The sequence below is a fragment of the Mycteria americana genome, chromosome 5, assembly GCF_035582795.1.
Source record: "Mycteria americana isolate JAX WOST 10 ecotype Jacksonville Zoo and Gardens chromosome 5, USCA_MyAme_1.0, whole genome shotgun sequence".
Classification (NCBI taxonomy): domain Eukaryota; kingdom Metazoa; phylum Chordata; class Aves; order Ciconiiformes; family Ciconiidae; genus Mycteria; species Mycteria americana.
The window spans coordinates 19,431,115-19,457,818 of NC_134369.1; the positions used below are offsets into that span (position 1 = coordinate 19,431,115).

Consider the following 26,704-nt stretch of genomic DNA (forward strand, 5'->3'; position numbering starts at 1 on the left):
TAGTCTTCTGTACCTGTCTGAGAGTTTATGCAAGGATGCTGTGGGAATCTTGGCTGCATATTGAGGCATGCGGCATTCTGGATGGGACACTTGCCATGGCATAGTTAACCTGTGGAACATGAAAAGCTGGTTGAAGTCTTTTGTATTTAAATATGTGTTGATAAAGTATATAGAGCAGCATGCCTTAATTCCATTACTAATAAACTGGTGGAAGATCAGAAAATGTTTTGGGGAAGGTAATTTACTGCTTTTTTTTCCCTTGCAGACATATAGGAATGGTGTTGAGTTTGTCTAAGCACGGTTGATTGTGTCCTCTTAAATTACCAGACAGACAATTTATATGCTGTTTTTTCTTTTGGTGAAGTTTTATGGTAAGCTGCTTAATCTCAGGACTTCAGAGTCTAGAGAGTGCATAATTTAGGTGCCAACTTTCCTACTTTAATTGTTAAGCCCATATTTACAAGGAACAGTTTGAGACATTTCTCACCAGCTCTAATGTATGAATCGGCATGTGCCCTGAAGGAGAAAAGGGCTTTCCAGGCCAGAGCTGCAGCCATTGTGACTAAATCTTAATGCAAGTCTCAACTGTTCCAGCTATTTAAATGGGTGGGAGGCATCCTAGGCACCATATTTTGTCACTTGTCTTACTATAAAAAGAACTATAGGCTGCTTAGTACAGGTCAGAGAAACAGCATGTCCAAAAAGTCTGATTTTTACTTTGGCATAGCTATGCAACAGTACTCAGTGTTGTCTTCAGGACTGTCGTCAACTTGTTTTGTTCTATTCCTCTGATGTTACAGCGAAAGTATGTTGGATATCTTCTGATTCTGTACAGCATCTGTTTTTATAGTAATGCAGAACTTAAGTTGCCCACTGTATTGAGTAATATCAAATGCACACACTGAATTAATTAAGTTTTTTAATCACTTTGAAAAGTATGATATACTAGATTTTACCTCAGTTGAATTGCTTTTGCAGTTTGTGCTTTTGTATTGTGTGATATTCTTGAAGCTACTGGATTTCTATATTTCATCCTTTAAAAGTACTTCAGTGAAAGAGGACAGGCTACCTGTCATATTAAGTTTATGATTGTATATTGGAGACCACATACCTAGGCAAAACCTGAACTTACTACTATTTCCTTGTCATCGTGTATCTTTTGGTTTGGTATGAAGTAATTTATTTTAGCTATGGTGAAGATGTGTATTTTCTACAACAGACAGGTTAAAAAGAGGTTCCCTTTTCAAGGTCTCCCAGACATTTAATGGTGTCATTGGTTGTTCTATGTTTTAATCTAAATGCTGTTTTTCTTCATTTTTTTTTCCTTCCTGTCTACCTCATAATTGAATCTAGTCCTTTGTTCAATATCTGATTCTCTTTGTGAACTAATAGTAATTAACTTCTTAAGTTAATGTAATATTATACATTTATAGGCTTTCTTTTCTTTCCAGGCAAAATTGGCAAAGAACTATGGAATGACCCGCATGGATCCATATTGTCGAATACGGCTGGGGTATGCTGTGTATGAAACTCCAACAGCACATAATGGAGCCAAGAACCCCCGCTGGAACAAAGTTATTCAGTGCACTGTTCCCCCGGGTGTGGACTCTTTTTATCTAGAGATATTTGATGAGGTCAGAACTACTATATATACTCCCCCCTGCCCCTTCCCCATCTCCTGCTTGGACTGGGGTTTGGGTGGAAACTTGCAAAAAAGGATTGAGTTACCAAGGGCTGTTTCTCAGCTGTGCTCTCTGGGAGATGACGACAATTTTTCAGAATCCCAAGAGCAGTAATGCATAAGGCTTCACTCTTCCCCTTGTCACTCTGTCACTCTTGTCACTCTGACAAGAATGTCAGAGCTGTTACTTTTCCTTTGGTTGCTGATAAGGGACATTAGCAGGGTTCCTTGCAAAGGAAGAGAAGCAAAAATGTCTGAGTGATGTTTAAGCTCCTCTTCACTATCAAAATGCCCTGCAGCCTTATATTCTGTACTGTCCCTATGAAAAATAGCTTGTTTATATAAAGCTGTTTTACTCAGAAATTCTTTGGTGTTATTCTAACCCAGGAAGCTTGGAAGCTTTCCCAAGCTCAGAAATGCTGCAAATAAAGTTATCAAATATAGACTGTGTAGTCACTAGGATTTATTAGCAGAAATGTAACTTAATCTATACTTGCCTGAATTCCATTCCAAGTGGCCGTGTAGGCACTTGTCTATGCTTTACTTAAGACACAGTGGTAATAAATACCTAACCTCTGAACAATTTCGTTTTCTTAGAGATTGAATGGGTTTGATTAACAGCTCTGGTAGGTAATCTGCTCTAAAAAGCTTTTCTAGATGACTACTGTCTTGAATTCTAGTATGTTGTTCTGCTAGATGTTGGCAGCAGGGAATATGTGCCTGCATTTCAGCTGTTCCACTTAGCACAAGCGTACCTTCTTGAACAATTTAAACTGAGAGTCTACAACTGAGGCTAAACTGTGGTTTGCCTGTTTTTGCTGCCTCTCTTACTGCATGTAATAAAACTTGACACTACACCAGCTGTGTGGTCATTATGCACGTGAGGCTTTTGGATGCTGTTTTGTGGGCTTAGTTGATTGGTTGAAGTGTCTGGTTTGTTGTTCCAACAGGGATGGCAGATCAGTACTTGTATCTGCTCTTGAATTACTGGAGTTCACAGCCTATTGTAGTAGTGTAAACAGAAGCTCTTTACATTTATTTAATGGCCTTTGATACAATGTCACTAGATTCACACAGACTATGCTAATATTAGAATGTTGTATTTCTAGAAGTGTTCTGCTTCAGGTTTTCTATTTCTTATTATTAAATATCTGCAACCAATCTATAGTCCCACTTAAAGCATTATTTGTCCTTGTTGGAAAGGAGATGACTAAAATATTTACCAACACTTTAATAATTTCAAAAGGAATTACTTAAAAATAAAATCGGCAAAATGAAATAGCATAAAACTGAAGTAAGTGTTAGTCAAGAATAATTTTAAGATTTTTTTTTTTTCTTTCAGGACAATTAACTTGATAATATTTTTTTAAATTATATTCCAGCGGGCCTTTTCAATGGATGACCGCATCGCTTGGACACACATTACAATTCCTGAATCTCTAAAACAAGGAAATGTGGAGGATGAATGGTATAGCCTGAGCGGAAGGCAGGGTGATGACAAGGAAGGAATGATTAATCTGGTTATGTCGTACACGGTAAGCCAAGTTTGGGGTGGGAGGAGGAAGGGAGAGAAGCTTCTTGGGTCGTGGGACGGAGATATTTTAGTTTGAGGTAGAAGTAGTTCCATTGTACCTTATTGGGTGTTTGTGTGTGTTAGCATTTAAAATAATTATACTTAACTTTGGGAATAGCAGTCAAAAATCCTAGTTAAGGCAGTAAATACTTTTTGGTGAGGTGGTAAATGGGTATTTATCTGGCTTTGCAATTACAAAAATTCAGCTTATTCCTGTGCTAGTAGAAGTATAAAAAAGAAATCCTCAGTCAAATCGTCCATTGTCATTTCTAATTTAATACTAATGATAATAATTTAAAAAAAGCTTCATGGAATCTAACAATAAGTTATATTTTCCCCTAAGTCTTTAGAAAGTCACATCAATTTAAAAGCAAAAATAATGGAAACTCTTCTCTGTTTTAGGTCTTTCTGGATAGTTTGAATGTTCTTTCATTGTGACTTTGTCTCTTACTTCCATTCTTGTTCATTTGGTGCTCCTAGTCATGAACTGCTGACTTCACTGGTCCATTTAGCAGCTCATGGACTATTGTCATCTGTCACTTGCGTCTTAAGTAGCTGTTGGATAGCATGTGTAGCATATGCAGCCCTGAATGCTTCCTACAATGCTTGTACATGATCAGAAGTTCCAAGTTGCTGTTGAGTGCACAACTGGGAACAGATGTTCCGTGCTGTTTGAAATTCACGTTCTGCCCCACATCTGAACAGTTGTTCCGTTACCCCTAGGAAAAATGAGTTTATAATTAACCTTTAAAACTGTCTGCCCATGAATGTACTGTACATAGAGTCTGACCTTTTAATATTTTCCAGGATCAAACTGAACAGGAATTGTGGTAGTAAAAGGGAATGGAGTTAAATTGATACTCTGTTTAAAGTTGTGGTTTACCTCAAAAAATAATTGATTTGAACTGAAATTTGCTTCTAGGAGTGGTATACTGCTTTTATTAAAATTCAGGTTTGCTCTAAGTTTTCATTTAAAATGAGTATGTTGTATATTCATTTCACAAGAATGAGGCATGAAAGCTGATTAAACCCATATTTTAAAATAATTAGCTTCAATAATAAAATTTCAGTGGCAAAATTTATCAAAATGTTGCAAAAGGGTAGTTTGACATGATGTTTATATTGATTTACAGGCAACTTAACTGAACTACATCCTCTTAAATACCAATTTTCCAGAGATTTTGCTTAATACAGATTAGCACTTACTATAGTCATATTGTAATATTGAACATGGAACGTGGATTTGCAATGCAACAATTTTTTTGCCAATACTGTTTTAATTGCTGGTTTAGTTTTTTCCTGTTTCTTGAGTAGTTCTAATCTGTCTATTGTGATTTTTGTGTCAAGTCTTTGCCAGCTGCCATGATGATGCAGCCCCAGCCAGTGGTCCTGATGCCCACTGTATATCAGCAAGGAATTGGATATGTGCCTATAGCAGGTATGTTTTCTCTCCTTGAAGACTCTTAAAACTTCCAGATGAAGGATTTTGCAGAAATAACTACCAAATTTCTCCTGGTTTTTGGAATGTAAAGGAAGCTATAAGTTACTTTCTCTGTGACCACTTTTCCCATGATACATTTTTGGGAGAAGAATGAGCGAATTGAGTGTAGGTCTGCTTTCAGCCTTGTACCCTGTTTAAGGGAGCTGCATGAGTTTAATTAAATGCATTAAAATGACTACTAAGTTGGAACAAGTAGCTTGAAGGCTTCTCTTTTTGAGTATTTATTTTACTTATGTCAGGTCACTGAATAACTAAATATCTAGCAGACTGCATTCTAATATAATCTGTGCTTATTTCAATGGTGGCAATCCATGTGTGAAACTGCTTAGACTTCAGAAAGTGCACCAAATGACTTGTGCTGTCAGAACCACAGCTTAAATAGCCCATAAAGGGATTGACTCTTCTGTGGTCTTTGAAGATGCTTTGTTGGAAACTTGCTGCACAGCATGTGAAATGTGTAGCACATTGAATGAAAAATGTTAGGGAGCTCTGAGATAGTTATGTAAATACATCAAGAGCAGCTAAAGCAGGTATTGTCAGTTCTCTTAATCTGTGCAAAGTAAGTTTTGGACTTGTACAGAAAGATGTGTTAACTTAGGTTTTGTGTTTCACTTACAGCTCTTAAAAGCTCCAGTTTGTGGTATGGACACTTATTCAGTAATATGTGTACTTTTTAGGGAAAATAAGATATAAATTTACATATTTTTAATTTATTTGCATACAAGCGTATGAATGAGTAATCAAGTGTGTGTGCAGTGCTAAGGGCTGACACAACAGATTTTTTTTTTTTTAAAGACTCAATCCTGATTAAATTTAAAATTTCGTTCTCTGTAAAAACAAACCTCCTCAACAGGAGACTGTGTGTGTAACTTAAAGAATCATACCTCCTGTTTCATTTTTATAGAGTTAAGTTGGAGCAAACCATGGAGAAGTTTGGTTACATAATTTATTCCCTAATGAAAACATGCAGTTTGCTTCATTTAAAGGGCTTTTATCTCTATAGCTTAATTCTCAGGGTTTAAATCTTGCTTGCTTTGCCAATGAACTAGTTTCAACTTGTGTGTGCATCCTGAAGTGTGATTCCATTGTGGTAAGCCAGACTTCTGTATAGCTTTTCTGTGTTTGAAATAGAGGCCATATCTTTTTTGCTTGTAGGTTTGTCACATCCCTATATGCTGAAGCAGTTGGTGAACTTAAAACATAGTTATCTTGTGTATGGTTAAAAGAAAAACAACAGCTGAGGTGGTGCATACAGCAATGTAATAGAAGGTGCTGTAGAATTTCTTGAACAATCAAAATGAGAATATTTGTATTGCAAAATTACTGTGCCAGAGTACAAACAGTAGAAATGAAGAGACTAGTTTCAGGTATAATTGAAACTAGACATAGAACTGAATAGTTAAAACTGATACTAGACCTTCAAAGTTGAAAAACAAGTAGTGGCGTATCTTGATGTTCACATCTTGGTGTTCTGTAAATTTTGTATTTATCTTGAGATTATTTTCAGTAATACTTATTAAATCTACTTGAACAAATAAAGAAATAACTAATATTTAGCAAGTGTTAGTAATGCCTGACGTTTTAGCATATAAGAATTTGGCTTTATGTAACAATTTTATTGATCTGTATGTTGGAGCATTGCCCTTCTGCAAAGATCCAACATGTTTGTTTTAATTACTGCTATGATAATCTTCTGTATTAAAAATTCTTCCTGATTCTGTGACTTGTATATTTAAAGCATTGCAAAGTCCCACCCCTTGATTTGAACTTTTCTTTTGTTCTGGGAAAGCTTGAATGTACTTCTTTGACTTAGTAAATGCCAAACTTACTACAAGCCACCTTTGACATATTTAGATTTTTTAATATATTTTTTTAATATTACTGTGCTTTGTGTTTGCTGTTCTAGAATTTTTGTGTGCACTATCAAAATTTCTCAAAGCACTGGAGTTTTGAAGCTTTTGCCTATTCACTAATCGATGGCCCACTCATAATAATTAGATGGATGGTTAGGTTTGGACTTTGAAAGTGACTTGACTTCAGAATACTTTTACTGTTTCATAGATTTAATTATATGGCTTAATAGAAGTAATTTCAAATTATAAAGGAACCAATAGTGCATCTTGAAAGACATGGAATATTGTCAGAATGTTTTCTGTATACTGAACTAGATGCTCCTCCTGGATTCTGTAAACTCTTTCAGAACGGTGCATGCAAACTACTGGCCTTCCCTGCCCAGCTGATTGATTGTATCTTCTGGGGAAACTCTGTTGGTACACTTTCTTTGGAACACTGTACAGGGTTTTCTCTCTTTTTGAGACTGCTTCAAGAAGGGCAATGGTAGGACATCAGTATGCTCCACAGGAATATGTTTAGTCTTCTTCCCATCATCTTAGTTAAGGTTTTTTACCTATCCAGTTAAATGATGTAGTCAATAAGCAAGTTCTGTTTGTTTCCTTCAGAAGAGTGGAAGAGCAGCACTGAGTAGTTTATTACATCTGAAATGGAGGAGATTCTGCTGTTGGGCAAGACTGTTAGATTCTAAGTCTTATCTATGATGGAAGTATAGTGGGTGGACTAAAATGCTTATCCAGACAATTTAACAGTTATTTGTTAACTGTCCAGAATAATTGCACTTCAAAGAGAGATGTTGTTAAGTCAAATTTAGCTGTCATGAAAGCCAAGCTGTTTTTTCTGTAACAGAGAATTTCTGTTCAAAACTCAGTACATGTAACTAACCTTCTAATTAAGATTGAAGCAACTAATTCCTCTCACATGTATCTGTCATACAAACTGAGGTAAATAGTAGTAGCTAGGAGTTAGTCACTGTGGTAAGCAGATGATGCTTGACATGCCAACGCAAATAATGCTTTTTTCCCCATATTTGATGGTACATGTTACAGAAGTGTGATGACAGCAGAAATGGCTGTAGAATATTCTTGCACCACGTTAATTAATTTCAAAAGTTTTAAAAATTAAAAACTGTCTACAATAGCGCTAGTTGCTGCAAACTATAGTTGCCATAAATGATATCTGTGGATTGGGTTTGGGAAAATTTGAACTTGTCAATCCTGTTGCTCTTCTAAAAGTTGAGTTTGTCTACAGTTTCTTCCTGCTTCTTTTTCTAAAGATTACTTAATTTACACTGTAGAATATTGTGGTATACTGGTTGCTTACAGTCCAAGCTGATCCTCTTGATAGTGTATCAAAGACAGTAAGCTAGAAAAAGTTAGTTCAATGAAGCAAGCTATATTTCTTATCAGCTAAGTATTCATGGGATAAATAGGAAATCTATTTGTACTTAACTTATAAACACCGGTTTAAAAAGTAGGTTAAAAACCCATGTGTTTCACGGCTCTGTCAGAGTCCAGAATATAATTTTTCATTGAGGCAAAATTGTGTGTATATGTACATTACTCCTTTAGGTGTCTGTATTGAGTTTCATAGGTTAAATTGTGATGTTATTGGTATTTGCTCAGAAAACTGTGGATGTATGTTTTCCTCTGTGGGCTATAAAGCATAATCCTTGCTGCAAACACCTGGTGGCTTCTTTATTTTGAAAACATTTCCTCTAACTGTTACTTCTGTAAAAACAGCACATTTAGGAAACTTGTTCAGAGCACTGAAGCAAATTAGTCGGGAGACTGAATCCTAGCAGCATTTAGGTTTTGATATTAGGTAGTTTAAGTTTTTACCCAATTGCCTCAGTTTATCCAACTTTCACCTTCGGAAGCTGAATGGTTCATTTCCTTTTAAAAATAGATTAATATTTCTTTCCCATGTCTTGTTCCTTTCCCCTCGCCCCTTCATTTTCACCTATCTTTAGGGCTTGAGTATTTTGCTCTGGGTAAGTTTCCAAGCTTTTCTCTCACTCCCATCCTCATTGACTCAGTCTTTGCATGAACTCATCTAAAAAGCTTTATTTGTTACAGCAGACTGTATCACAAGGTATTGCCACTTGAATGTCACAATGGATCAATTTAATGCATCTCCTGGAAATCGTTACAGCCTGTCTAACCTGTTGGAAAGTCTTGAAAGACATCTGCTCAGCTTCAAGCTATAATGATAAAGTAATTGGTGATAGTGGTGTTGATGGCTAAAACGTGATGTTAATATTCTTCTGAAACTTTTGTATGTCAGTGAGCTATTCTAGGTGATAGTACTGGTTTCCTAGAAGGAGAAACTTTAATCTTGCAGTTGTTCTGCTACTGCAAGATTTGGGGAGAAGCAGGTAATGTCATGACTTTTTGTAAACTTTAAAGTGAAGAACTCAGTTCTGCAATGGCATTGAGAAGACAGCCTGCCAGTTGCCTTCTGTTAATCTTCAAATAAGCTTTTTTCAAAAAGGTAACACTTTTTCCATCAGTGTGTATCTTTCATGCACATCTGTTTTAGATGCATGTCAAGTTGAGGATCTGACTTGACCTGAAGGCAAATTATGTTACAGGAAATCAGTTTTCCTTCAATTTAGACTCACTTTACTATGACACCTTTTGATTTTTGAGTTGTGCAAAGATATTGTGACATCCTTAACTTTGATAAAAGCATTGGTCTTCAATCAAGTATGTTCAGAAAAGTCTAGAATTCTGTGAGATAAAATGTCACTTCTTGATGCTCTGAATTTCAGAAAGATGCTGTAAATAAAACTGATGTGGTCGTTGCAGCGTGTTTGGTTTATTCAGAGCAGTGGAAGTGTAGAGTTTTTCTGCGGGTCCCATATGCTTTACTTTTCTACTAGTTTGTAAAGAAGCAACGTTTTAAAAATACTGAGATGATGGCATGTATATTTTAGCACTGAATTTTTTCTGAAGCAAATATCATTAAGACCTATTTGTGTATATTAAAAAAGGTGATACTGATTTCTTCCTTAAATGAAATAATTCGTGCTCAGAAGGTTCCTGAGTTTACTCTGAAAGGGTCTGTGCATGGGACAGAATAATAATGAGTTAAGAAATTAAACATAGGGCACTTGACTAAACAAGAAAATAAAAAGTGTGTAATGCCTTGTGTGCAGTTAGAAAAAGTTTACCCTGTTAATGCTGCTTTGATGCTTCCATTGCTGCTTGTAGCAATTGACTTGCTATTGTACATACTCGTTTCATGTATTGGAATGTCACTGCTTATGCCAGCATGTTTGTCATTACCATTTCACTGAATTGGAAAACAGTCCTCCATTCTTCTGATTTATAACACTTACCTAATATCTGAGAGCAACATGGGAGAGTGCAATTCCATTTATAGTGGATTCTTATGTCATTTAGTTTCGGTTCTCACCTGTTAGTGAAATGAGGTGCTTAATATGTAAAACAGCTTTTTACTGAACCTTGATAATCTTGAAGTTTATTATAACTTTCTCTAATGACTGCATATATATATATATGTATAATTGCTAAATTTTAGTGTGTAGTTCTTTACGTTTATGCTTAAGTCTTGCTTACTATTTTGTAAATCAGAAATTATGGATGCTTTTAGTCTGAGTGCAGAACAAAGCAAAAAAATAAGGTACTCTTTAAATTGGTATGTATAGCTTGAATGTAGAGTTTTGTGAAAAGTAAGCATTTATCATGGAAATATTTATTAAAAATCACTGTGATACTAACTTCTATTTGTAGTATCTGTAGATACTAACTTCTATTTGTATACAGTGTAGTTGTAGACAGCATAAACTAATTCTAGAACTGTATGAGCTGAGAAAACGGGTTGTGAAAATCATTAGCGAAAAACAATATTATCAAGAAATTTCTTGTCTCTAAAATTGAGTATTTAGATTGAAAATACTTGAATACTCCCTGTGCAGATGTCTGGCTTCATAATTATCTTGTTTTCATGAAAGCCGTAAGAAGACTTGGGTGCTGGTCTTGGTTTTTTTTTTTTTTTTTTTTTTTGGGACACTGACAAGACACTGAAACTTTATTGGTAAGCTGTAGGATGCTGTGGAACTCAAAGTGAGCCTCATGTTTCATTTGGATTAATATTTTAACCAGACCTCTTGTATGGACAGTTCCTACAAAACTTAGGCTGATAGTTGGATAATCTTAAGGTGCCGATGACTTACACAAGCTTCCTACTAATCTTCAGTTAGAAGTAAAACATAACTTCTGTTGCTCTGTTCTTTCAAGTTCTTTGCAACTTTATTCTTTGAGGCCATAAGTCCTTGTTCACCTCTTGTAAATGCCTAGATTGTTTGTAGGAAGCATGAGGAATGAGTTGAGGGTTACTGAAGCTTTAGAAGAGGCAATCTGAAATACTGCTGGATATGATTATTGGGTAAAGTGTATTTGCAGTGTTGGTGAGGACTGTATAGTGGTTTGCCTCCAGGGTGCACACATGGTCTGATTTGCCAGATGTTCAAACATATAGTGCCAGACAGAATTCTAGGCACCATGGTCCAAATGGCATAAGAAGCTCTAGAGCTAAAGTTCAGGTTGTTGCAGAAGTGATAGATATCCTTGGTAGTGGTGTGATGCAAATGGCTGGGCAGAGACATGGTTCCAGTGTGTAGGTAATAAATTTATGGTGAGAGGGACATTTCTGTAGTTGCCAGCATGAACCTTTTTGAATTGATCCAGCCTGTACATTAGACTTAAAGCATCTAGGTTCCTTTTCTGCTTCTAAGAAAACTTAAGATGATTACAAGGGAAATCTTAAAATCAAAATTAGAGAACATTAAGTATGGAGGTGCTTACAATTCAGTAATGCATCCTTTCAGATAGGACAGAAGTCCAAGTTGAGGAAAGAAATAGCAGAGAGTACTTTAGGTAAAATCTCGGTTGCAATGCACACAGTCAAACTATATTCAATTACAGTACCTTGTCAACAAAGGTTGATGTAAGTTAAGATGGGTTTAGCTGATCCAACCTTGAATGTGAATTTTAATATAGCATTTTTAAAGCTGATAGAAAAATGATAATCACTGAGATGCTAAAATATTTGTGCAAGTTAGAGTGAGTGTAGACATTTTTGATTAAATAGTTACAGGTTAAAGAAAATCTTGGAGAGACAAGGTAAGTATTGAAATTGCTCTTTACTCTGTTTTTTTTTTTTCTTTGGAGGTGTTAAGTCTGAATAGCAGTAGTATAACAGTTGCGATACATTAAGTCGTACTTTACTCATTATGCTAAGAGAGATGAGGCTGCAAAGAGGCACACTTGAAAATGATGTCAGTTGTAGATCTGCTTTATGTTATTATGCTTTTGAGCAGTTAGTCAGAATTCAATAGAAGAGAAGCACCTTTTGATCTACTCCTGAGTAATATGTGAAATGTGGTTCAAAAAGTACCTTATTTCAAAGATGTGTAATAGTGGTGACACAAATAGTTCATCCTTTGTTTAACTTAAGGAGCAGTAATTAAGGTCAGAGAAAGAAAGCTAAACCGGTGAACTAAAGACTATGTGAAAAGTTCTTAGCTGCTCAAAGTAAATGTATGCCAAACTTAAAAAAAAAAAAAAAAAGCACTCTTGGAGAATCCTAAAAAGTCTCTGCAGTAAAACAGTAAAGTAGGTTTCTGCCAAAAATTGGTAGGTCTGCCCAAATGAGGGGATGTGAGAGGGTTAAATTATATGAAATCTAAACTGGTAATAAGGTTGGCTAACAAAGCCTTTGAAGATCAAATGTATAAGTAGTTGAGAACTCTTTATTTTAAAGAAGCAGAGAACCTAGAATGATTTAGGTAATTAAGTGACTATAAAGATATAAATATATAAGGGACTACAAAAAACCCCAGTTGGAATGTGAGATCATAATGGGGGGAGGAAGCAGGTGTTTGGGTTTTGTCCTTCTTGGGAAGGAATGCTTTTTTTATGGAGAAGGAGCCTCAGATTATAATTTTAGAGTTTAATACTAATTGTTAAGGTGATCAGTAAGAAAATGCAGGTAAGATAACATTTATTCCCATTCTTGTATTTTGGATTTTTTTAGCAAAGTCAGTATGTAACCTATTGTTTAATTAGTCTTGCTTCCAGAGGACTGGAGGATAGCAAACTGAATTTTTATTTTAAAAACAGTTCTGAAATAACTGTTTTCCCTATTGCAGAAACTGATTAAAACCTATGGAGATTAGAACAAGCTGATTTAAAACAAACAACTAACTAGCTAAACTTTAGAAGGAGGTGACATGGTTATGTAGGGAAAGCTCATACCTCACAAATTATAGGTGTATGAGTATGTGGGTAAGAATGATGCGGTCTGTGTATATCACCTTGTCAGGGGCATTTTGAAAATGTTATTTGCTTAGGACTATTCCTATCGTATGATATAAAATAAAGATCCTCTTGTAGTTTAATAGCTATTTTGAAAAGCTGATGAACAGATAAAAATAAGTGATAAGTCATCCCCTAATGGAGGGAGGCCTTTGGTGGCATGCATCATAATTTTAAAAAACTAATCAAGGGAAGGGGACTAATAGACAATTTGTCAAAACAAAAACTCTTAGCAATTTTCTAAGTCTCTCTGACTGCAGCAGGTTGCAGAAGGATCTCATTATAGTAAATGGGAGATAGAATGACATACTAAGGCTGGTGTTAAAGTATTATGTGTTTAAAAAAAAAAATCTTAACTAATACGTATTTGGTGATGATTTCTTGATTGGTCATTACTACACATAAAGATCTCTGAATTACTGTGGACTATTCTATGAAAATACCAGGTGAACAGTGTTTGAAACAGTGGATAAAATGCTTGAAAGCAAATAGAGAACAAATATAAAAGCTTTAACATGCTGCTGTATGAAGCAGTGCCATGTTTGTGTCTAGATATGGGTAGTTTTTGCCCTACCTTAGAAACAATACAGCAGAACTGGAACAGTAATGCACAAAGGTGTGGGATTAAGATAATCGGGGGTCTGGAACTACTTAGAGAAGAAATTAAATATGCCAATTTTAGAAGTGATAACAAAAGACTCCAGTTGTATACTATACCTGGTTTCAGTTTTATAAAAACAAATGGTAGTTTTTTCAGCAATGGATTTTTGTCTAGTAATTCCTTTTAATAGGAATTAGAAAACTCATTTTCTAAAACTGTCTTTATAAACTGACAGTGCTTTAATTTTACACAGACATACAAGAAGGTCATGAAAAATGTCAGATGAATTTTGTCCACTAGCAGAGGAACAGGGAAAAGCAGTGTGTACTCCTATAGACATAAGAGGAATTGTGCTTTTGCTGCTTTGTGGCTTTGCAGGCTCAACTTCAAAGAACTTCAGCCAGGGAAAAACATTTACTTAACATTTGCTTATGAGTGTGGTCCAGTCTCCTACTGGACCTAAGTACTTTGCTTTCCTTTGAATGCAATGGAGATTGCATTCATTGAATTTCTAAATATGTTATGTATATTGCTGATGTATTTTTCATCACAACATAAATACACTGGGAACTAAAAATATGATGGATACCTTGTTTTTGGAGTTTAGAGCAGGGGAAAAAACCCACCTCTACCTTTCTGTGGTGCACTTAGTGTTTGGTTAGTGATTCATGTGTAAACCTGGTTAACACAAGTCGTACCTAATTTTGAGCTGTACCTGTTGCCATACTGTAGTTTACCACTTTTGGAACAAAACTTGGGCAGAGAACCTGTTCCAGAAAAAGGGATTCTGATGGTAACAGTCTAGGTATTATCTCTGCAATATTTTTTTTTTTCTTCCTTCCTGGAGTACATGTTTTAAAAAAAAAAAAAAATTAAAAATGCTGAATTTGGTGGGTTGGGGCGAGTCATGAGCTGCTTTCTTCAAAATCATTGAGATGTTTCCCCCCGCCACTCATGTATGTTTTGGTTTTTTTTCTTCTTCTGTGTTTTGCCTGCAGGGATGCCTGCAGTCTGTAATCCAAGCATGGTACCAGTGGCAATACCACCTCCTGCGGTCAACCCTCAGCACCTGTGTAATGAAGAGGACCTGAAATCTATCCAGGACATGTTTCCCAACATGGACAGGGAAGTAATCCGCTCAGTGCTAGAAGCTCAGAGGGGGAACAAGGATGCAGCTATCAACTCCTTGCTTCAGATGGCTGAAGAATCATAGATCCCTACTTCCTGCATAGTCCCCATCCTCAATGCCACTTATTTTTACTTGCCAAGCCAGGGATTTAGCTAGAGGAAGAATTTCCCAACAGCTTTCTGTTAGCGCATCCTGTGTGAAAGATTATACCTGTTTTCTCCTTGGACATTTGGATCTTTTTCACTTTCTTTCTCAATCTGTACCTACTCAGTTTAGCTTATGTCCTACAATATAGCATTGAAGCATCTTTACTATCAGCTGTGCCCTGTGTGGCTATATTCTGATGGGGTGGGGAGTAATGCTGCTTTTTTTTTTTTTCTTTCTCTCCCCCTTTTCATAAACTTGTTCTTACAAAGTAACTCTATGCAGTACAGGATTTACTACTGTTTGTTGGATTGAAAAATTTTTTTTTCCATGGAGGGTTTGCTCTTTAAACATAACTGATTTGTTAAAGTATTTAGGTTTCATCAAGCAGCCTATTTCTGCCAGAAATTAAAAGAAAGACCCTTTCCTTGTCCTGTGGTGTTTAGTTATTGCTGTGATATATTCAACTGTTTCTGATTTCAAGATTTTTAATTTAATAAGGAAAATTTCTTAGGTTGCGCTGTTGGTATTTGTAATGAGCATCTTCTATTCAATCTAGTCGTCGGGCACCAAAGCAATATATTATCTGGCGTGCATTTGGGGCTTTATCCTCCCATATAGTATTGTTATGTATTTGTAAGATCTTAACAGGCAACTTTTAACTTGTACAGTATGTATTGCTGTAGCAGAGAACAGGACTGAGCCCTAAGGTACTCCCACAGTTAATTGCACTCTAACTACTACTTCTGCATTCCTATGGCTTTTTCAAAGCATAAGTGCAGAAGGAAAGATTTTTATACCTGGAAAATTACTGAAGCCGTGAACAATTATTTAAGGTGTTGTCTTACATTAAAAAAGCAGAAATCTATGATCTGGTTATAAGGCTTCTTTCTTTACACCTATATTTCAGCAAAATTATCATTTTATATCAGCAGAAAAACTATTGTATTTTTTCCTGCAATCTGAAGTAAGAAGCACGAAAAGTAGCTTCAGAATCTTTGAATGGCATTATGAATTGCTCAGTGGCTTGTTAGACTACGGTTGCTGTAGTCAATTTATTATTATTTGATGCAGATGGAAATAAATTCTTTGAGAGAAAATTTAATGTATCTGAGTTATAGTCTGATCCTCAGAGGAGGTTGGAGGTTGCTTGTATTTATTGTTAGTGTTATTTTTTCAGATAACAGTTCATCTTGGAGCTGCAGAATCTTAACAGTATGCACCAGTTACACCTGTTGGATAAATTTCTGCAGTGTCTGTTTTTGTAGCTGGTAAATAATGCACTTTAAATAGTATGCACCGGTTTATTTTTCCAGTGATGTGCAATGTTGCTGTTTTATCTTTTTAATGTTTGATTTCATATACTTTCTACAATAGCCATAGACCTTTATATTTTCAAGAGTTGGAATGAATGTATACTTGAAATCTAGACTCTTGAGTGATTCATGAGAACATTAAAGCCAGGTTTGGAAAGGGAAAAGGGACTTGTATTCTCTTCTTCCCCACACTGTTTCATGTCCCATGCTTAAAATATTTTATTATCTGCTGAAAAGCTGATTTTATTTCCCCTTCTCTTCCATTCAAGAAGCCTTTAGGTAGTGCTGGCAGTAGAGCATGAATATTTATATTTTTATGATTAAAAGTGATACTGAAACTTTTAAAATACAGCACCAAAAATCATTCCAGTTTCTGACCTTTTAAAGCTGTCTCTCCATAATGTACGATTTTAAGTTTTGTTATGAATCCCTTACTATCTTAAATTTACTGTTGAAAGCATAAGTGTCTTTATACTTCCTCCAATTGGCTTTTCAATAATGAGATTCAAGGCTATAGTTTCTGTGTGCTTTAGTTGTAGAGTCACCACATTTTTATTTTCTAAAATAAGAGGTGTTCATCAAGAAACTAGTCTTGCCCCTTCCCTATAATCATGGTAAATTTTGAGATTGAGTAGGTGTAGAGGCATTTGGTCTTTATAGCACAGTGATTTGTGACATCATCACCCAAAAGAATAAATCTTGGTAAGGACTTAATGCTTAGGTGTCTCCAGGAAGAGTCCGTTGCTCTAACTTTTACACAGATAGCATGAATTGCTAGGGATGGAACAATTCAGGGAAAATGTATATATTTAAATTTTTATATTAAAATGTTGGGATCCATAATACAGCTTTTTATAAAAGCAAGTGGTCGTCATTCAACTTAATGGCTGGTAAATTGTACTGCATCCTATTACAGCTCAATTTCAAGCACAGAATAACCACCTTTCAATCCTAACCATCAGGAGGGGTAAGTGCGAATGTTATGTTAGCCAGGTTTATTCATAAACAAGGCTCTGGGCCTCTGAGGGAGGCTCCTGTTCTTAGAATTTTTTGTTTGTTTTGTTCTAGGCAAGTATTATGCAAAACAGGGTAGATGTATGAGTTGAAGATGGGATATGTAGGAGCAGTATGGCCAGTAGATAGATTTCAGCATGTTACACTATACTTAAATACTGTTCGGGGGATTTTTTGTCTTGATTTAATTAAGCATTATAGCTGAAACTCTTATGTCAAGATGTGCTACTTTGTCTTGTTAAAAAGAACAAAACACCGATCATAAGCCTACTCAGCTTTTCAGCATACATATCTAATCAGTCAAACTGTTCGTTGTCAGGCTTGAATTGGAGAGATGAAAAAAGGTGGGGAGTGTTTAGTTATTCTAGGGTCTGTGAAGTTAAGGTATTGGAACTGAAAGTCTGTTTCTTGATTTAAAACAAATAAATTGTCACTCATTATGATTGTAGCTTTTGACAAAATGCTAATGGGATAATACTGTGTTTGATGCTGCTCTTCTGCTCAACAGCTTCAAGCAGCTTGGAGCCAAAGCCAGCTGTGTAAGACTGGCATCTGCTAGAAGTTAGTGTTCTTAGTACTAGTTTGAGTCCTGCCAAGAGCCTAAACTTGCTAAAGGTAGGAACGTTTTTTTTGTCTAGCTAGGTCCTTGCTGCTTTCTTCTATACTGCTCTTTGCATCTGCTGATGGTACTGAATGTGTTTTCCCTTACAAATGTTATTGCTTGTTTGGTTGATATGTAATACCATACAAAGGATGTTTTTCGCTGTAACAATTCTGAAGACATTGTTTCTCTGTACTGAGGTCCAGTGTCCAAATGTGTTTCTTGCACTCTAACGTACATTAACTTTTTCATTCTAATTTAATAAATGTATCATCTAAATGAAAGTGTATTACGTCTCTGTTGGAGAGCACCACAATTTGAGTCGTTGTCTATAGACTGATCTAGAATTCAGGTTACTGTCTTTTATTCAGTCTTGCACATTAGTTAACAAGTTACACTGGTTCTTAATGTGATCATCTGGTGGGACTAGTACAGTAAACGCTCAAATGTATTTTAAGTATTCATCTCTTGGTAGATGCCTTTTTCTAACTGTTCTAGGTGCTACTTTCTCAACAAAATGTTACAGTACTGCAGGTCTAGAGGACAGAATGAGGCAGTAGTGAGGTTGCATTGTTCAAAGGACAACGTTGGAGGGCAAGGGAGGAGGGAAGAACAGTGTGTGGGTATGGAGGAAATGCTCTGCATTAAGGAGGGAGCGAGAACTCTCTAGATCAGTGGTGTCCAAGTGAAGAGTTATGAAATAGACCTTGTTATGTGCTATTTTATCTACAATAAGAGCTGGCTTTATCTGCTAATATATAATTAATGAATTTTAAAGCTTTGGTTTACATAGCATCTCTCTTTAATTCTATGACTGCAAAGCTATCTGAGGTCCTCTCTCTCATTTAACAGCATTGCTGTCTATGCTCAGTGATTATTAATCAACTGTTAGTCTGTGGTATTGGTGTATTATCAAGCTAACATTTTGGGTTTTACTGTCCAGTTCATAGTGTGTTTCTTATCAGGAGTTAATTTTTTTAACAAACAATAGTTGAGAGGAATCTTTCACAACTGAATTTCCTTTGATTTATTTCCTTAATGTACTTAGTACCTACTGTGAAATGAAATTGTGTGCAGATTGTGCTTTCTGCTAGCCCTTGAGTGTCAGTTTCTATCCCAATTTCTGTTCTAAAGCTTACAGTTTGCTTTCACATTTCTCCAGTGCCCTGAGAGATAAGAAAAGTGAGAATCAATTTATTTAAACAAATGTTGGCATTCTTGTGGCTGCTAAAGCATCTATTTAGCATTTAAATATTTATTAGCTTTTTCATTTCAATGCTAATCAACCAGAAATGATGTGTCAGGGTGTAAAGAGTATTTTGAATTATTAAAACATTTAAGTACATCAATGAGAGGAGGGCCTCTAGGAAGAAATGCAAATATGTGTTTTCTTAGAATAAGTAGGAAGAAGGAAAATCCATATTAACAATCTTCTCTGCTGCAGTTTTAAGTTGCAGCCTACTGAAGACTTCAGCTTTCTCTCCTAGATCTTTAGGAAGCTTGTTTAGAAACCCAAGTTGATCTGTTTTCATACTACAGTATATTTGAAAAGGATTTTCTTTACTATCTTGCCAAAAAGCATAATTAATTTTGTAAGAACAAATAGTCTATACTTATGGTATACCATAACTTTTGAAGTAAAATTGCATATAGATGATAAAAGTGAATCTGTGGAAAGCAAGTAGATTGAAATTGATCTTAGCTATGATTGTGTTTCCATGTGTGGGAGAACTATGAAAGTACTGCTCTTTGGAGTATTCAAAGAATTCACTTAAAACATGTTTTTAAAACAATAAGTGTACTAATCTGGAATATGAAGCAGACTAGATAAAAATAGACAGCCTTTATAATTTTAATGCATTTATCATTGGAAAAGAATGAAGGATGATTCAATTTATTTTAAAATTATCCCCAATTATAAAATTACTACAGTGAGTGAAAAAGTACACTGAACTTATCTTCCATGTCTGTGCTGTCCATGTTTCTTTATGGATTAGATTCAGGAGCTTAGCACAGTATCACAGGACAATGTTTTTCCACCTTAAATGCATAATTTCTGTAATAGTAATTAGCTTAATGTGGAGCATTCAGGTTGATTTGAAATGCTTAATGCTATCTTAAAAATGAACAACTAAGTAATTATAGAAGTGCACATAGCGGAGGGGGAATGGTGACAAGTTCCTGCCCGGCGCCGCAGGCGAATCTCCTCCGTGACTACTCCACCTTCCCAGGTGCCCTTGTATAATAGGTATGAAGCTCTGCAAGTGGAACGGAACAATGACCATGGTTTGTCTAGGCTGGAGGTGTTGCCAAGGTTAAGTCGGCCTAGGCCCTGTGTCAAAACCACTTCCATAAAGAAAAAAAGATGGGTCATAGTCATAGGAGACTCCCTTCTGAGGGGAATAGAAGGCCCAATATGCCAACCTGACCCACTTCTTAGGGAAGTCTGCTGCCTCCCTGGGGCCTGGGTTAAAGATGTGACGAGAAAACTTCCTACCCTGGTAAGGCCCTCAGATTATTATCCATTATTGCTTTTTCACACAGGCAGTGATGGAGTTGCAATAAGAAGTCCAAGGGCGATGAAAAGAGACTTCAGGGCCTTGGGACGACTGGTTAAGGAATCAGGAGCAGAAGTAGTGTTCTCCTCTATCCTTCCAGTTGCAAGGAATGATGAGGGAAGAAACAGGAAGAGCCAGCAGATCAATACCTAGCTCTGAGACTGGCGTCACTGGCAAAATTTTGGGATTTTTGATCATGGGTTGGTCTACATGACACTAGGCCTACTGAAAACAGATGGTGTACGCCTGCCTCAAAGGGGGAAAGGATCTTTGTGCAGCAGTTAGCAGGGCTCATTGAAAGAGCTTTAAACTAGCTTTGAAGGGGGAAAGGGATAAAACTAGTCTCGCCAGAGATAAGCCTGGGGGCAGCATGCCAATGAGGGATGGCATGCTAGCAAGGTCCTTTGGTCCGCTCCACGATGTTCTGAGTACACTGGAGCACATTTGAAATGTCTTTATACTAATGTGCACGGCATGAGGAATAAACAAGAGGAGCTAGAAGCTTTGGACCAGTCCCAGAGCTACAACATCACTGGCTTAAGTGAAACCTGGTGGGATGTGTCCTGTGACTGGCGTGCCATGATGGATGGTTATAGGCTCCTCAGGAGGGACAGGCAGGGCAAGTGAGGCTGGAAGGTGGTGCCGTATGTAAGAGGGACGTTGGATTGTATGGCGCTTACAGTTGGCGACGATCTGGTTGAGAGCCTCTGGGTAAGGAAGGAGGGGAAAGCAAATAAAGCGGATGTTGTTGTGGGAGTCTACTGTCAACCACCCAGCCAGGATGATGACACCAATGAATTATTCTACAAGAAATTAAGTGGTATCTCTAGATCAACTGCCCTTGTCCTTATGGGTGATTTTAACTTCCCAGATGTCAACTGGGAATATCATACAGCGGACACAAGCAGGTCCAGGAAATTCCTGAAGCATGTTGAAGATAACTTCTTGGTGCAGATACTAAGGGAGTCGACTAGGAAAGGTGCCCTCCTAGATTTGTTGTTTGTAAACAGAGGGACTCGTGGGCGAAGTGGTAATTGGTGGCTTTTGGTTACAGCGACCACAAAGTAGTTAAGTTTCAAATCATTGGTGATAGGAGAAAAACCACCAGTAAAACTTCAACCCTGGATATGGGGAGAGCAGACTTCAGGCTGCTGAAGGAGCTGGTTAGTAAGGTCTCCTGGGAATCTGCTTTTGAAGGTATTGAGGTCCATGAATGCTGGTCGCTTTTTAAGAGTCATCTCTTAAGAGCACGAAGCAGGCAATTCCTAAGTGTCAGAAGTCAAGCAAGCAGGGCAGAAGGCTGGCTTGGCTGAGCAGCGATCTTCTTCCAGAACTTGGGCAGAAAAGGAAAGTGTATGGACATTGGAAGCAAGGACAGGCAACACGGGAGGACTACAGAGATGCTGTTCGCCACTGTATGGAGAAAATTCATGTGGCCAAAGCTCAAGTAGAGTTCAAGCTGGCCAGCACTGTGAAGGACAACAAAAGGGCTTTTTAAAATATGTTAACAGCAAAAGGAGGAAGATCAGAGATGATAATGTCTGTTGCTTGATAAGGTCAGTCACCTCACAAGTAAGGACGTGGACAAAGCGGAGACGTTCAATGCCTTCTTCACCTCTGTCTTTAACACCGATGATGGGCCCTGGGACCCCCAGAGCCCTGTGTTGTAAGACTGTGACTGGTGGGATGATAAACTTCCAGCTGACTCTGAACTTGTTCAAGAGTTGCTGCTCCAGCTGGATGTGCATAAATCTATGGGGTCTGATGGGATTCCTCCCAGGATACTGAGAGATCTGTCCAATGTTATCATGGAATCTCTCTCCATTATTTTTCAATGGTCTTGGGAGTCTGGAGAGGTCCTGGTCAACTAGAAGCTGGCAAATATTGTCCCAATTTTCAAGAAGGGAAAGGAGGAGGACCCTGGTAATTGCAGGCCTGTCAGTCTCACTTCAGTGCGTGGTAAAATCACGGAGAAGGTTATTCTGGGAGTTATTGAAAAACACTTGAGAGACAATGCAGTGATTGTCCCACTCTACGCTGCACTGGTGCGGCCCCACCTCAAGTACTGTGTGCAGTTTTGGGTGCCTCAATATAAGAAGGACATCAAACTATTAGAGTGTGTCTGGAGGAGGGTAACCAAGACGGTGACAGGTCTTGAGGGCAAGACTTATGAGGAGCAGCTGAGGTCACTTGGCTTGTTCAGCTTGGAGAAGAGAAGGCTGAGGGGTGACCTCATTGCAGTCTACAGCTTCCTCAAGGGGGAAAGGTGGGGGTTGGGAGGAAGTGCTGATCTCCTCTCTCTGGTGACCAGCGATAGGACACAAGGAAATGGAATGAAGCTGTGTCAGGGGAAGTTCAGACTGCACATTAGGAAAATGCTCTTCACTGAGAGGGTGGTTGATCCCTGGAACAGGCTTCCCAGGAAAGTGGTCAGGGCACCAAGCCTGTCAGAGTTCAAGGAGTGTCTGGATGTGCTCCTAGTCATATGGCTTAGTTTTAGGTAGTCCTGCGAGGAGCAGGGAGTTCGAGACTCGGGGGTCCTTATGGGACCCTTCCAACTTCAGATATTTTATGATAACAGCTTTTATTTAGAGCCAGCTCATTAAACATAATCCCCTTTATAAAATGGAATTTATTCTGTCCTCAAAGTGCACAGTATGGATTAACATGCTTGCTTGTTATCATGAGATGATTATTTTTTTATTTTAATGTGATGTGTAAATAAACTGACAACAATTTCAGTTTAATTTCATGGCTGGGTGGTAACTCTCAGAGTCCAGAAGATGCTTCATATGGTTTCAAACAATACAGTTGTGCTTGGAATAAATCTTTAGGAAGCTAGAGATCCAGACGGCTGAGAATAGTATCAGTTTAGCTCCCCAACTTTAAGGTGTCTAGGTTTTGAGCTTTATAAAGGGAGGTTGATTTATACATTTGTCCTACTTCTAATGAATTTGCAATGCTGACTTTTGTAGTGACTTCTTATCTGGGTTTGATAATTTCATTTTCTATCATTTTGAAGAATGAAAATACCACTCTGCTTGTTCTAGTAGATGTTTCCAAGCTTAAAACCTTTTGTAGTCAGTTTGTTGTTAATCAGCCTGGCTCATGTTTTTTGATTGTCACATGTAATGATTTGTTTGTTTGCAGATAGTAAGGCATTGAAGAACATTGAACACTGGAAATGAGATGTGCAGTTCCAGCACAGCTGTAGCACTACTGAAGAAAATACAAAACATAAAAGGCTATAACAGTGTGGTTTTAATGGCATAGAATTTTGTAGTAAGTTCAAAACTCCCGTGAACTTACAAATGGTGTTAGAAAATATGGAGAAACTCTTAAACAGTTGGGTGGGGGGGTGCTATTTTTTCATCTTTTCACTTCACCGCTGCATTTTAACACTTCGAGTGTTAAAATGTTTAGTTTTGTTTCAGTAATAGTTTTCTTCATCCCAAATATCCTAAATATTATGAAGAAAATTACTACTTGAGTTATTTTTTACAAAGTGTAAATCTGAATCTTATTGAATGCCATTAAAATTTCTAATTGATTAGAAAGGGCAGGTTTATGTACAGCTTAGAAGTTCTTACATTGTGTCCCCCATTTTGAGTTGTTACACTATGCGCACGATCAGCAAGGAAGGGATTTCTCATGTCCTGTTTCATGTTACCTTGCTCTTAGGTATGATGCCAAGAGTGGGCTATCTCACAGCACTGATGTTCTCCATGAATACATATGCATCTTGAAGTATGGGGCATATAGTATATTCTCTTGGAAAAACACACTTAGCTAGTTGGAGAGAGGAGGGAAACAGTGAGGTTTCCATGTTCTGTAATGTGTGCTTGAACCTTCCCTTCTGAAGAGAGGTATTTGCAGGCAAGAAATGAATTGCCATTGGTGATGCTTCTGACAAGTGTGAGAAGTGTTTAAAAAGAAACTTTCTCATGGCAGGTGACTAGCAAATGTAATCATTACAGTCATAAGAATAATGCTGCAGTTTCATGAGTGAGGTACTTAATTTAGACAACATTATCTGCCTTTTTCCATAAATGCAAGGTTTGATTCAAAACCTCCTGATATCAGGAGGAATATTTTCACTGAATTCAATGGTTTAGATCAGGCTTTGATTCATTACAGGTCACACGGTAAGCACTGGAGTGTGAAAGGCTTTGGGTTATTGTTATATTTTCAGATGTCTTTTATTCAGCAACTGTACATTTCCTTGATTGTTAATTGACCACATAAATAATATATGTTCATTTGGATGTTTCAATTTGATTCAAGTCCTACTAACAGGAATAGGCTCTCAATTAGTCTAACCTATGTGCTGCTGCTGGCAGAAACTGGTACTGAGATTGTTGCACAGAAAATAACTCTCCAAGGTACCTGCTTGGGTTTTTTAAGAAGTTGTGAAGGAAGATTATTTTTTTTCAGCTCAGGTTAAAAATCAGCATGTGGCCTCTAGCAGGAAGATTGAGAACTCTTTCCCTCTATCCTAAATAATATATTTTCAAATGCTGTTTTTGTCCATTTGAAAAAGGTCACTTGAAACTACTAAAATGTGGGTATCTGAATGAGAAAACCTTAGCAGGATGGTGCCAAAAGAAATTATGATCTTATTTTTCTTTTATGATACAAAGTATTACGGGAATACTTTAAAATGATAAAATTAAATACTTCCATTGAAACAGCTGGTAAAACAAATCTGGTAACCTCTCTGGAGCACATTTCTTTTCAAAAGAAATGGAAGGATGATTTGTGTGTCTCGGGTTTCAGCATGTTTGCACAGCATGGAATCAAGAAGCAGCTAAATACTTTCTGGCATACTTCAGGACTTAAATTCATGTGATATAGAGCCTCACTACCTGAGGTCCAGGACTCAGCCTTCATGTCGAGTGAATGTTTCAAAAGAATGTAACATGATCTGTGTCTTCACCATTGAAATATAGCAGAAGTGCTAAAATGTACCTCAGAAATGGCTCAGCCTGTTGAGCTAATCTGGATATTTTTATATTGAAGGTGATCCCACTGAAGATAGCAGTAATGGGGGAACAAAACAAGCAGCGAAAGCAGCTGGGAAAATCAGGGGAGCTTAATTACTTTAGTGTTGTGGTATAGTCAGCTGTCAGCAGGCAGCATGACCATAAGGACTATGTTGTGACTATCTCTGTATAAAAACCACAAAGCTGCTGTGATACTAGATGTTAGAATACAACATTTTTGTTTCTTTCATTGTCACTTTTATGCCCAGTTTAGATCATCAGACAATAAAACCTGGAAATTATTTGCTAATGGGACATTTTATCCAATGAGCTGTTTTGGATAAAAATCCAAAGATTCTCAGTATGGTCAATAGATTTGTTTAAAAGGCATTATGTCGACACATCAATAAAAAACACTAACTGGGTAGTTTCACCATATATATGCATATTACTACATAACATTCCCTAATGCAGTAGTCCCTGTACTTGACTAGCTAGTGGAACAGAAAAATGAGTGTTCTATTTCCTGACATAGGCGAGTGCTTTTCTATGGTATTTTTTAGTGAAGCATTGGTATATTTGATTATGGTAAATATCATAGGATGAAAAGTCAGCACTTTCCGATTTAATTTGATACCCCCTGGAAATGACAGGAAAGAGCTCAGGATTCATTTTATATTATATACTGTTTCTTGTTTTAAATATTGTTGTGGTTTAGCCCCAGTCAGCAACTAAGGACCACACAGCCGCTCACCCACTCCCCCCCCTGTGGGATGGGGAAGAGAATCGGAAGGGTAAAAGTGAGAACACTCGTGGGTTGAGATAAAGCCAGTTTAATAGGTAAAGCAAAAGCTGCACACGCAAGCAAAGCAAAATAAGGAATTCCTTCACTACTTCCTATCGGCAGGCAGGTGTTCAGCCATCTCCAGGAAAGCAGCGCTTCATCAGGCATAATGGTTACTTGGTAAGACAAATGCCATCACTCCGAATGTCCCCCCCTTCCTTCCTCTTCCCCAGCTTTATATACCGAGCATGACATCATATGGTATGGAATAGCCCTTTGGCCAGTTTGGATCAACTATCCTGGCTGTCCCCCTTCCCAGTTTCTTCTGCACCTGGCAGAGCATGGGAAGCTGATAAAGCCCTTGACCAGTGTAAACACCACTTAGCAAGAGCCAAAACATCAGTGTGTTATCAATATTATTCTCATACTAAAATCCAAAACACAGCACTATACCAGCTACTAGGAAGAAAATTAACTCTATCCCGGCCAAAACCAGCACAATTATTTATTAATCTGTACTTCTATAACTGGAACTATTTTGCTACTATGATTGTACATTTAACATTTGGAAATTTTGCTATAAAATTAAAGTGTATATGCATTTTATCATTTGAAGTTCTAAGGA

The 26,704-nt window shown here is 37.2% G+C and overlaps 1 protein-coding gene across 3 annotated transcripts in view; it reads left to right on the plus strand.

Moving 5' to 3' along the window:
* Window positions 1-17,212, plus strand: part of TOLLIP (toll interacting protein) — a 28,725-nt gene extending 11,513 nt beyond the window's left edge. For all 3 annotated transcript variants that reach the window (XM_075502353.1, XM_075502354.1, XM_075502355.1), the window contains 4 exons: window positions 1,452-1,634; window positions 3,064-3,216; window positions 4,602-4,692; window positions 14,550-17,212. In XM_075502353.1, the coding sequence (XP_075358468.1) occupies window positions 1,452-1,634; window positions 3,064-3,216; window positions 4,602-4,692; window positions 14,550-14,764 (642 nt within the window). In that variant the 3' untranslated portion in view covers window positions 14,765-17,212. The remainder of the gene's footprint in view (window positions 1-1,451; window positions 1,635-3,063; window positions 3,217-4,601; window positions 4,693-14,549) is intronic.
* The last annotated feature ends 9,492 nt before the right edge of the window (window positions 17,213-26,704 follow it).